The sequence below is a fragment of the Erythranthe guttata genome, chromosome 8 (assembly GCF_056151865.1).
Source record: "Erythranthe guttata isolate IM_541 chromosome 8, IM_541, whole genome shotgun sequence".
In the NCBI taxonomy this organism is placed as follows: Eukaryota; Viridiplantae; Streptophyta; class Magnoliopsida; order Lamiales; family Phrymaceae; genus Erythranthe; species Erythranthe guttata.
Window position 1 is genome coordinate 24,706,403 of NC_142540.1, and position 12,664 is coordinate 24,719,066.

At 34.5% G+C, this 12,664-nt stretch overlaps 1 protein-coding gene across 1 annotated transcript; it reads left to right on the plus strand.

Moving 5' to 3' along the window:
• The first annotated feature begins 2,709 nt into the window (after positions 1–2,709).
• Positions 2,710–7,635, plus strand: UBP3 (ubiquitin-specific protease 3). Its single transcript, XM_088822511.1, has 6 exons — positions 2,710–3,178; positions 3,924–4,040; positions 5,779–5,877; positions 6,077–6,256; positions 6,376–6,557; positions 7,084–7,635. The coding sequence occupies exons 1-6, from the start codon at positions 3,062–3,064 to the stop codon at positions 7,487–7,489; spliced, it is 1,101 nt and encodes a 366-aa protein (XP_088678637.1). The 5' UTR covers positions 2,710–3,061; the 3' UTR covers positions 7,490–7,635.
• Positions 7,636–12,664: the final 5,029 nt, after the last annotated feature.

The window sequence follows — 12,664 nt, forward strand, 5'->3', positions numbered from 1 at the left end:
CTCAAATTTTTAACAACCAAACAACAACTCTTTGAGCACTTTATCCAATGTTGATTGATTAGCAACATCGATGGTAACAAAACCATTATCTACTGAGAGAGTTACATCTGTAGCATAAATACGGTATCAAAGTGCATGATTTTAAAAGATCGCATAACAAAAATAGCAATAAGCACACCTTTTCTATCAATGTTTCTTTCCAATGCACTCAGTTCACCATTTATGCGGTCGATCGCCACATCATTGTACTTTAATTTCACTGCATCAATTATCATATCAAACGATCAATAAGATTGATTACATTCGATGGAATACATACATGTGACCTTCCTACCTCTTCGTGGAAATTTTCTGCACTCCTCAGTCCAATTTACATTGATCGCTATCTTCATATGCTCAAGTATTTGTAGCATTCCTTTCCGAGCATGTTCAAGAGACTCCATTACAAATTTTAGCAGAATTCCAGCGCGCTTGATGTCCAACAAAATTGTCGTAATTCCTTTTCTGTTTCCAGCAATGATTGCATATACGAGGATGTTTGATGTTAATGTGGTAAAGTAATGGTTATTTTCAATCTTTTTTGGTAATGAAGGAACTCACAGCTAACCATATAGGTGTACTGTTTAAACTAGACATGACCATGGTCCGGTTTTCGGCCCGGAACCGTGAACCGTGAACCGTGAACCGTGAACCGGCCCCGGAACCGTGAACCGGCCCGTGTCTCTCAGGCCGGGCCCGGTTCTAGAAATATGTGAGCCGTGAACCGCCGAGTCGGCCCGGCGGTTCACCCGAAAATAAAAAAAGCTGAAAAAACTGAACTGCCCAGTGAACCGGCCGTTATTTGCTCTTTTTTCAATTCCCCCCCCCCCCCCCCCCCCCCATTTTTTCCGATAAATACCCTCACACCCTATTTTTTCCTATAAAATTATGTTCAAGTCACTTTATTTATTTTCTTTTGTTTTTTTCATATTTAAAAGTAATTCTTTTAATTTATTTATCCATAAAGTAGTTTATATATATATATATATATATAAATTTCCGGGCCGACCCAGAACCGGTGGGTCGGCCCGGCCCGCCAAACTGTGTGTAGTACGGGCCGGTTCCAGTTCCGGAAAAAGTGAACCGGCCCGGAACCGGCCCATGGCCGTGTCTAGATTGAACCTACACTCTCATTAACTATTTTCAATCTCGAATATGCATTGGATTGTTTTGTGCCTAATTCTTATATATTATGCATAGTTAATGTGATTCTGAAAGGGCTAATAATAAATATTGTCAATCATATTTGGTCGAATTTTTGCTTTGTGATTTCCAAGTTTTAACAGTCCAATTAAATGTACACACATATTCTAGAAGAATTAAAGGAACAACGCACTTGCTGAAATTCCAAACCCGCTGCGTAGTCTGATTTTTCAGAATTTTCAGTTAATTCCTTCAACTTGTTATAAATTTTATTTCGCCCCATTTTTTTTGAAATTTTACAATTCAATTCTTATTATTTGAAAATTTGCAGTAAAAGTCTGCGACTTTTGGAATCTGCACTTATGACTTTTTCACATTCTTCCAAGTTGTGTCACAACTCACACTGTCACGGATATTCTGGAATTGCAGTTTGGTCCGTAAAATTTATAATAATGAAATCAATTTCATCCTAACATATATATATACATACATGTTGGTTTTGGGTCGGTTCCAATAAAAGCCGTATATAACCCAACTAAGAATCGTCAAATTCGAAAACCTTAAACTCATTATCCGATCCAAAACCATTTATTTTGCGAGATCAACCCCAAACAAGTCAGTTCCGGGTCTGAGACCCACCAAATCCGATCCATTGCCATCCCAGCTTGTGCCCTTAAAATAAGCGGGGAAAAATACCCTTAAAGCTACAACAACAACCTTTCTTTTGTAAATATAAACTAAGATAAGATATAGAGTTTTATGGCTTTTGAGATCCTACACGTGGTTAAATATACCCATATGATTTTAAACCGTAGATCTATATAAATAACTAAGCACACATACATATATGTGGGTGTGTTATTATGTGTAGATTTATGATTTAAAAGCACATGGTGTAATTCATCGGGTATAGATTGTAGAAAGCTGAATTTTATAGATGATACATATTGTGAAAATAGACTCAGGAGTGGATCCATGTGTATTTATAGGTGGACTGAAGCCCACACTGATTCATTTTTTTTAGACACTATTGTAATGTTAATCTTGTTTAATTAGTTATTTTCTATACTATTTTAATTCTAATTCGATTTAATCAGCCCACACAACTAATTTGTTATGTAGAGTTCCAATAATTATATTTTGTTAATACACAATTTAATTTATATAATTTAACTAAAACATATAATATATTTATTTATTTATTTTGTTCTATTATTTCTGAATAACTCATAAAAAAAATTCGAGTGCGCGACCCTCAAAATTCCGTAAAGTTTTAGTACACCATTACAACAAATTCTGGCTCCGCCACCGATTACACTGCATAATTTTGCACCATCGATCTAATAACGGGTCAACCTAATTGACCCTAAATTAAATTGAATTTGTTATTTTTGTATTTTTAATAATTTAGACAACTATCATAAGTATATATGTAAAAAAAAAAAAGATTAATTGATAAATTCCACGTAATAACCATCTATCTAATAACGAGGACCACTAAATTAATGAAGAGCGCGAATAGCAAATAGGTAATCGCACTTAGTTTGTTTTCCATTTTAATCACATTTCCCAGTCAGGAAACTCAATACCCTGATCTTCCTCATTTAGATATCGATAGATACAGATACATACATTTTCCCCTTCTTCCTCTCTCTCTCTCTCTCTCTCTCTATCTCTCTCTCTCATTTTTCCCCTTTTCCAATTCAAAACCCCTAATTTCAATCAATTTTTTCTCCATTCTGAATCTAATTTGATCTCTCTCAGAGCTAAACCCTAGAAATCACCCTGACGAAAATATAGGCGTACGTGTATACATACAGATAGATACAGACGCGGATGTATTGGATATAGAGAGAGGTTCGAATGAAGTGAGGTAGGAATGGGTGCAGCAGGTTCGAAGCTCGAGAAAGCATTGGGTGACCAATTTCCTGAAGGCGAGCGGTATTTTGGACTCGAGAATTTCGGCAACACTTGCTATTGCAACAGCGTGCTTCAGGTTTTTTTTTATTTTTTATTTTTTGATTTATTTTTTTCTCCGCTGATTCTTGGTTGAGCAGAAGAGGTTGAATTTGCTTTCGTTGTTGAATTTTTTAGTGTGATGATGTGAGTGGGAAGTTGAGGACCGTAATTTGCATTTTGTAGATGATTTTGATATTGATGATGGTGAAATTACGCTGTTTCTGCATTAGTGGATCGCTGAATTATGATTTTATGTTGGCAATTAGATGCATTGAAGTATCTTTATGGTGGATTTCGGTTAATGTTTGGATATCTGGAAAATCTTATTATTTTCTCTGTAAGCATGGGTGTGTGTGTTTCTAGGCTTTATTCTTTCGTTTCTTATGTACGGTATATCTATTTTGGTGGATGGTTTCGAGGTAACCTTCTATTAAGACTCCATTAGAACTTGTAAGATGGTATTGTCTATGTTTTACGACCATCTTGCAGATTTGAGTTAAATGCTGAATGTCATTTGCCTCTTTTGGCCACGGATTTGTTATTAACCTGCAATCTATTATGTATACGCTTCTTGCATTTAGTTTTCACACTCGTGTTGTTGCTGGCTAATTAACATTCGTTTACTATATCAATGTTTCGCTGGAGAAACAACTGTTCTCTCTAAAGGGTTTTGTTGGTTTGAACTTCGCTTAGTTCGAGTTATGGTCTTTCTTTCACACAGTTGGCATATTAAGAACCAAGCTGGGATTCCTTTTTTATTAATTTCCACCTTTGTTTTGCAGGCTCTTTATTTCTGTGTCCCATTCCGTGAGCAGTTGCTAGAATATTATTCCAATAACAAAAATCCTGCAGATGCAGAAGAAAATCTCCTGACATGCCTAGCAGACTTGTTTTTACAGGTAAAATATCTTTTGCATTTGAAAGAATATCAAATCAAATAAGTTCCTTATGTGGACATATTTTCGTCTCTGGATTGTACATTGTACTCCTTGCTGATATTTTTCCTTTCGTCTGATTTGTATACTGAACGCAATTACTTAACATGTTACTATCAATAAGATTGATGTTAAAGTAGACATGGGAATGACAGAGTAAAACGTCGATCTAATTTGCTTAAAATAATATTTGTTTCAGCTCATGTCCTGCTAAATTAATTGATATGAAAGTGCAATACAAAGATTGGTTTGTAGTTGCATATTGTAAATACATGTCTCAGAGACAAACTTTCTATTCTCACTTCTGGCATCTCAAAGTGCACCATCAAATGATTTGAAGTATGTAGTATGTTGTGAAAATGATAAAATTTGATGAAAAAGAATGTGAAGAAAATTATGTTCTTATGTGAACTTTGTGGTGTTGAAATGACAGAATAAATGTTATGATGATTTGTCTTATTATGAGTGAATAAAGTGATCAGGCTGTATTCCTTAATAGCTGCTCAAAGAGATGTGAAGTATTGAAACGGGCATGCATAATTTGGAATATGGGAACATGAAACGAATGCATTTTTCTGAATTGGGGGAATTACCTTTTCATGCCCTTGCATAATCAGATCTTGTTGGCTAATCCCCAGAGTAGATAACATGTAGAAGATAGATTTTAGATTGGTAGTTTTTACTCATTTAATTTAAATTCATGTAGTTCATAATTATGTCGATTTTAAAGAGATGTCTTAGCATTTGAGGTTCCTGAGAGAAGACTGCAACTTAGGATTTGCCTAGGATCATGAAACGTCAATTTTATTGTATCACTTGAAACAGCGTAACAATAGCAGGGTCATGTTGTATTTCACTAGGTAAAACAAGGGTTTATGTGTTTAACGCTCGGGTCCCAATAAGGAGGCGATAGACAAAGACCAGAAAAGTTGTTTTCAGTTTTCAGGATTTGACCTAAGCAGAGGATACTCATTATTGAGAACCAAGGAATCTATCAATCATAAGATCTGCTAATTTGTTAGTCAATAGATGGATTTTTTTGGGGGTGGAGTGGGGTTGAGGGGGCGTGGGAGGTGGTTGGAGGAAGTTGAGAGGGGTTCCTTGATACCAATACCGAAATCAGCCATTTTCCGTAGACATTACATCGAACATTTCCAATCTTCTGGGAAATGATGTATCTGCTAACCTCTCTCCCCCTCCTGCCACACGCCTTCATCCTCTGTTGTAAAACTCAAGTTGTCTATTTCCCTATATTGGCCTTGTCTATGCCTTCTTGTGCATTTTCTTGAGGTTCTTGTAGATGTGCGGGGATGTACGATTTAAAGATCATGCAGTTTAGTGTATAAGATGACTAGACAGTCCTGTTTGAATGTCGTAATTATTTGATTTTTAGATGGGAAAAAAATATCCTGACCAAATAGTAGGGTTCAGGAACTTGGATATTAATTTATATCCTAGCTTGGTTCGTTATGCTGACTGAGTTCTAATGAGCTTTTAACGATTGATCTTCGGTCTAGTATCAAGTCTTGGTTTGGTTTTTAGCTATGTTCATGTGCCCATGCATCAATTCTGGTTTATGAAGGGATAGAGTGCATCTTAATCCATGTCCCATTATTAGATATGTTCCGACCAACACATTCAAGTCGTTTATTGATTTATGTAAACTCCCCTCCAAATAAATTGTGCTTGATTTTGCATGTAGATAAGCTCACAAAAGAAAAAAACTGGTGTTCTTGCTCCAAAGCGTTTCGTACAGCGACTGAAGAAGCAAAATGAAATTTTTCGCAGTTACATGCATCAGGTATGATGATAAACCTCATACTCTTAAGTTCATTCGTTGTACTTCATTAAAAAAGTGGATTGGTCTTGACATTTCGCTATATATACACCCTGATTTCTATACACCCTGAACGCAATTGTTCAATGCCGTAAAAATGGAGCTTATTATGTTGTTAATGCTTCTTCTAATCTGTTAATGGTTCAACATATTATACATGTAGGATGCCCATGAATTCCTAAACTATTTGCTAAATGAACTGGTCGAAATACTGGAGAAAGAAGCTCAAGCTACCAAGACTGAACCAGAAGGTTCCGAGAAAATTGCTAATGGCCCGACAAATATATCTTCCAACGGTTCCCCAGAGGAGCCCCTGATCACCTGGGTGCACAAGAATTTTCAGGCAAGTTTCGTTTGCTGTTCAACCTCATGCTATATTTTGGAGATTTTTTTCTTCCATCCATCCATTTTTTTTGACTGGTTTTATGTCTTCTTTTGGCATTGACAATTGTTATTTTTCAGGGTATATTGACAAATGAAACAAGGTGCCTACGTTGTGAGACAGTGACAGCAAGGGATGAAACATTTCTTGACTTGAGCATTGATATAGAACAGAACAGTTCAATTACGAGCAATCTGAAAAATTTTAGCTCCACTGAAACTTTAAATGCCGATGACAAATTCTTTTGTGACAAATGCTGCAGGTTAGTCACAATTTTCATGTAATGAGACGATGTTAATCTCTCCAACTCTTCAAATTGTTCCCTTGTTGGATTCTGCTCTTGGTGGGAATTAATAGAAACTTTCATTCATTTCAGAAATCAAATTTCCGTGTTTCTGTTTCATAGATGCTTGTCTTTATGTATCCTTAATTTACTCAAGCAGTAAAATACTTCAAAAAATGCATCTCCTAAGAAACTGACTGTTTTGCTGTCTCTGTTCATGTTTTACATTTTTCCGTATAATAAGTAGAATGTATACTGATACTGGTCTTGTTATTACATCATTTTCTTATCGGATCATTAGCTTGGAAATACAATCATATCTGTTGGTATTTTATGTTGTAAATTTTTGTCGGCTTTCTTTTCGGCAAGTATTGATTCTCAGTAGATATTGTTCAAATGATGGTAGCCATAGTAGTTCGTATAAATCTTTATTGTATAAGTCGAGTAAAAAGATGGTTTTGTGTTATAACTGTTCTCTTTCTTATTTATTTATTTATTTATTTAGCTTACAAGAAGCCCAAAAGAGATTGAAGATCAAAAGGCCACCTCAGATCCTAGTCATCCATTTGAAGAGATTCAAGTACATCGAACAGCTGGGCCGATACAAGAAGCTTTCGTATCGTGTCGTGTTCCCACTCGAGCTAAAACTCAGCAACACAGTCGAAGACACAGAAGCAGAATATTCCCTCTTCGCCGTAGTTGTCCACGTAGGCAGTGGTCCCAATCACGGCCACTACATCAGCCTCGTGAAAAGCCACAACCATTGGTTGTTCTTCGACGATGAAAACGTTGAAATGATCGACGAATCCGCCGTGCAGACCTTCTTCGGATCAGCCCAAGAGTATTCCAGTAATACAGATCATGGGTACATTTTATTTTACGAACGACTAATTACTGGTAGCACGAGCTAAGAGACGAGGCATCGATTTCTTTTTTTTCTCGCAGAATCCAATTTATTTTACAATTTTGAGAATGTTTAATGAATTTTACCTACCTAATTTTTAATGTTCGTTCTTGATGAAATTTGATGTGGAAATCTTTTTGGTTCGTTTTTTTAGTATGATTGTCTTTTAGCAAGTTGAGATGAAAATGTGGAGAGAGTGTATACACTTAGGGTTGTTGTTTACCTTGTATAGTTTGATGGGGTTGTCTAGGGTCCGAGAGGAGTTGTACTTCTCGGACCTAAACGATTGAAGATCAACCAATAAAAATGTGACACGTATGATTAGTACGAACCCCATTAAAAAAGTACGAAACATGGATTACTAATGAAATTACATAAATACCCTTAAAACTAAAACTTAATTAAATATTAAATATTAATGACTTTTCAAAAAACAAAATATACAAAATTAATAAGTAAAATATGACAATTGCGTTTCATTATAAACGTTTTCTCTCCATCGTCTTCTTCGATTAAAAACTAAAAAAAAAAAATCCATCGTCTTCTCCTCATCAACATAATAATTTCTTCGGAGGAACCTCATCAACATAATAATTTGAAATAAAATGTTCAAAAGAGGTGGGAATCTTGAGAAACAATTCAAGTTAATACTAGAAGAACATAACTTCATAAGCATAAAATGTTCGGTGACTTGTGTTTTCAATTCAATTCAAGAAACTAAAAATACTCTAAAGATACCAATAGCTTCCGTATTCAATGTGAAGCATATGGAATTAAGATTGTTATAGTTTCACATTTAGTTTCTAATTACCTGCACGGAATCTGAAGATCTCATTCTTGCTAATAAATTGGGTCCTATTTTCGTGGATTATGTTATAATAATTATGATTGAACTGCAAGTTTGAATCGAACTGGGAAAAGAAAATAAAATTAAATAACCCAATAAAAATTGGGTCAGCCGCATGTTTTTCCATTTGGGTTCCTCGAATCGGCGACCCTCACCACTATTGTTGATTTTTCTTCCACCACCATAATTCTCAACAATAAAAACAATATGAGAAAAAGATGAAAAAGAGATTTTCAAATCTGGCTTTACAATCCCGATGAGAAATTTCTTTTCTCATCACTGGAGATTGAACCATGGCATACGCCATACAGTGTCTCCATGAATAGAGGAGATGAAAGGTTGTGTTCGACGAAAGAAAAGAGATTTCTTTGAAAATAATTGATGAATTTTGATTTTGTTTTACAATCATACTACGAAAAAAAGAAGAAGAATGGATTAATAAAAAATTGTGTGGAAATATTATTTTCTTATATTATTTATAAGGTTAAGATAGTAATTTACAAAGAGTACGATGAGTGTACGATGGTGTACGATGTATTTTTACTGAGTTCGTACAAAATTCTAATGTCGTACTGGATCGTACTAGGTCGTACCAAAAAATCAATGGATGAGATCAACATTTAAACATTTTGTACGTCCCAGATTCAATCGTTTAGGTCCGAGAAGTACAACCCCTCTCGGACCCTAGACAACCCCATGTCTGTTGACACATTGGTGGACTAAAAATTTATAAATGATTAAAATCAATGAAAAACATGAATATTTATTATTTAAAAACAATTTGATTTCGTTAAATTATTTTTTGATGTAAGTTTAATTTTTTTCTTTAAATGCTAAGAGCAACTCCAATGCTAAATACCAAAATCGAATTATCAAATATTTATTTGATATTTGAGATAATATTTTAATATTGATTAAACTTCATCTACTCCAACCAGGGTTATCAAATTAATTATCAATTGGAAGTTTATGAGTGATTTTATTTGTAATTGCCACATGTCCACTTTTGATTGGATGTTTAGATAGTTACACTTTTGATAACTCAATTTCCAGCAAGTATTTTTACATCCCAAAAGTTGAATTATCAAAATAGAACCCTAATTTGATAACTCCATTGGAGTTAAAAATTTCTATTTTTTGGTGTATAAATAGTGGTTAATGGTTTAAATACCATGTTTGATAACCCATTAGAATTGCTCCAATAAATACTTTTAAGGGCAAAATATTTAAAAAAAAAAAAAAACCCCAATATATGTTTAAATTACAAAAAAGAAAATCCTTTTATTTGCAGTTTACTCCATTTTTAAAAGAAAACCGGACAATCTCCATCCCGCTTCCTTTTTCCTAATGCTTTTGCGTGCTCTCTCTCTCTCTCTCTCTCTCTCTCTCTCTCTCTCTCTCTCTCTCTCTCTCTCTCTCTCTCTCTCTCCTCCATCACAAATCAGTAATCATAATACCTCTGCTTTCACCGGACATTTTTCTCACAGTTGTACATTTTCGACTGTAATTGATACCAACTTGCGAACTTTATTCACTCAATTTTTCCGATCTCGTGAACAGTATAATGTAAGTAATCACTGCGATGTTTCTTAACTTTTTGCTTATACGAATCGGAACCCTAATTTTCCAAGCCGTTTGTAGCATGGTTTTTGTATGATTTTTTGTTATTGGATTTTGTGTTGTAGTTCTTATTCCTCTTTCGAGAATTCATATAATGCATGCTTTTAGATTTTAGTTTAACTCACAGCTTTAATCTTCACTATAAACTCTTGTCCTTCAATTTTGTAAGCTCTGTTTGGATTTAAAATTCAGGTTTTTTTTTTTTTCTTTTTAATTTACTAGATAGGTGTGACATGAGTTGCACGTCTCTATTAATATATGTATGTATTAAAATATTAAAATAGTAGAATATGATTTTATTTAATATTAATATATATAAACTATAGTATTTATTTTACCATATCTATTTCATCTTATGTTATTCTATTAATTATTTATCCTCGCCATAACATCGAAAACCATATGTATAGTATTTTTTTTTAAATTGGAACCTTTTCGTTATTGTTATTACTTTTATTTCAAGTTGCGTCATTTACTTTTGATTATATATATATATATATATATATATATATATATATATATTAGAACAAAGGACAAATGGATATTAATCAAAAATTAAACGTAAATGAAAAATTGGATGGAGAATCGTGAACCAACGGATCAGAACTGACCGGGGTTCACAATTTAAAAGTACAAGACCATTAACCAACCCTTTAAGGTTAGGAGTTTGATTATGATTCCAAAATACAATTTCACAAATCGACTGTTGGTTCAACCAACAATTACCCACCGATTTAAGCTGTTGTGGTTACAAGTTTTTTGTTTAACGAAATCTAAATACTCAATATACTCAATAATCAGATATTATTAATTTTCGTATTTAATATTCATTAAAACTATTTAATTATTACTTATTTTACTTAATTGACCTTGAAGTTTTAATTATTTTCAGGGGCATTTTTGTCCATACAAAAAATGGAAGAAACCACCTAACATTCACACTTTTATAGATAGTATAGATTGATTTAGTGAATTATTTTTCCTACAATGGCACTTATTTTTATGCTAAGAAGCTTGATTTACTTCAGTGTACTTATGACAAGTGGTATGGCTTATCTTAAAGAAAGTCAAACGTTGTGCGCCTCGTTTATTTATTGACTAGGAATCTCGTAGAACACCATTAATTCCTGGAATCATATATGTTTAATTTGTAGTGAAATGCTAACGAATTACGTTAAATGTCTACATTTGTAGGACGATTAGAGATATTGATAAGATGAACCTGGTTACCTCAACTGTTAGAGAAACGTTTCTATGCTTGAAGGAGAAGCGAAAATATGTCAGAGATATGAAAAACCTTTTAGCAAAGGTAACCAACCATCTTCTATTCGAGGAAGAAATCCGTTGAACGGATCATGGAAAATGGTTTGTCCTGAGAAACGTCCAGAAGAAAAAGAGGCAGCTACCTTCTTTTTATGAGTGCGATGCAAAATTTCGACAAGAAATACAACAAATTCATCAACGTGTACCAAAGGCATTGCAAGAGTCTCCCAAGTGTAACTGCAAGCACTCGAGGCTCTGGGACTGCAGAGAACCAGCCATCATAACTCTGGCGTCGTTCACACTTGATGTGGCTCGTCTTCGAAATAGCGAATATGATAATGAATAAAAATGGTACTCAACTGACAGAATGTGCAGAAATACTGCAATTTTACGATTATTGTATTCCAGAAGAGAAGCATTATTTGTTTGCTTTCAAGGGAAATGATATAGGGCTACAATTTTGGTTGTGAATTGTGTGCCCGGAGGACCACTAGAAAGTTCCGGAGTAAAAACAGTGATAAACTTGGTGAACCAACACTTTAAAGAGTTACCTGAGGAATCTGAATACCCTAATGCTTCGGGCTTATTCCTCCAAAGAAACAAACAACTTTCCTTCATTGGTTCCTTGTTTTTCAACAACATGCCTGAGTTAAGTTTCTTGGACTTGTCGGATACTAGAATCAGGATCTTGCCTTGTTCACTTTTTAGGCTCCCCAAATTTAATGTGCTGTTGTTGAGAAACTGTGCTTGTATGCCCGAAATTCCAGCTAAAATAGGAAATCTCGCCAATTTGGAAGTGCTAGATCTAGGCATGAAACAATATCTTATTCATGTACAAATGTGTCGGCTAGTTTGCTTAAGGCATACAAAGCTATCGATGTACGGAACTGAATCAGAACATAGTTATGTAAATTTGATGAGTGAAGAAATGGTTCCCGATGGTATATTATCGGAGTTTAAAGAATTGGAATGTCTAAGCATTACCGTTCACATAAATGACATGTGCTGGCGAAAAAACGCTGCATGCATAGTTAAGGATCTCGTCAATTTGGAGAGTCTTTCTTTTCTTCAATTCTATTTCCCACGAGTAGCAAGGTTTCAAGCGTTTATTCGAGCAAAAAATTCTAGGACGAACGGAATCTTGAGATCGTTCAAGTCCATTGTTGGCTTTAATGTGTCCCGATTCATCAATATAGTCCCAAGTGAAGTGGCGTCATTGTTCGATGAAAGTATGAATTGCTTGAGATTTGTAAAAGTCAAAGATACACCCGAAAAGATCAAGAATGTACTTGCGCATGCCGCAATATTCTACTTAGATACACACACGGATGTCGAAAGGCTTTCGGAGTTTGACTATTCGAATTTCAGGCCAATCAAGTTGTGTCTGGTAAGGGATTGTGTACAACTTGGAGTTTTTTTTTAAATAAAGGAACTGAACGTTATTTTTGGTGT

Excerpts from the sequence above, each read along its gene's own strand:
- UBP3 (XM_088822511.1), top strand. The coding sequence starts at position 3,062 with ATGGGTGCAGCAGGTTCGAAGCTCGAGAAAGCATTGGGTGACCAATTT. Across the intron at positions 3,179-3,923 it reads ATTGCAACAGCGTGCTTCAG|GCTCTTTATTTCTGTGTCCC; the intron begins GTTTTTTTTTAT and ends TTTGTTTTGCAG. Across the intron at positions 5,878-6,076 it reads TTCGCAGTTACATGCATCAG|GATGCCCATGAATTCCTAAA; the intron begins GTATGATGATAA and ends TTATACATGTAG.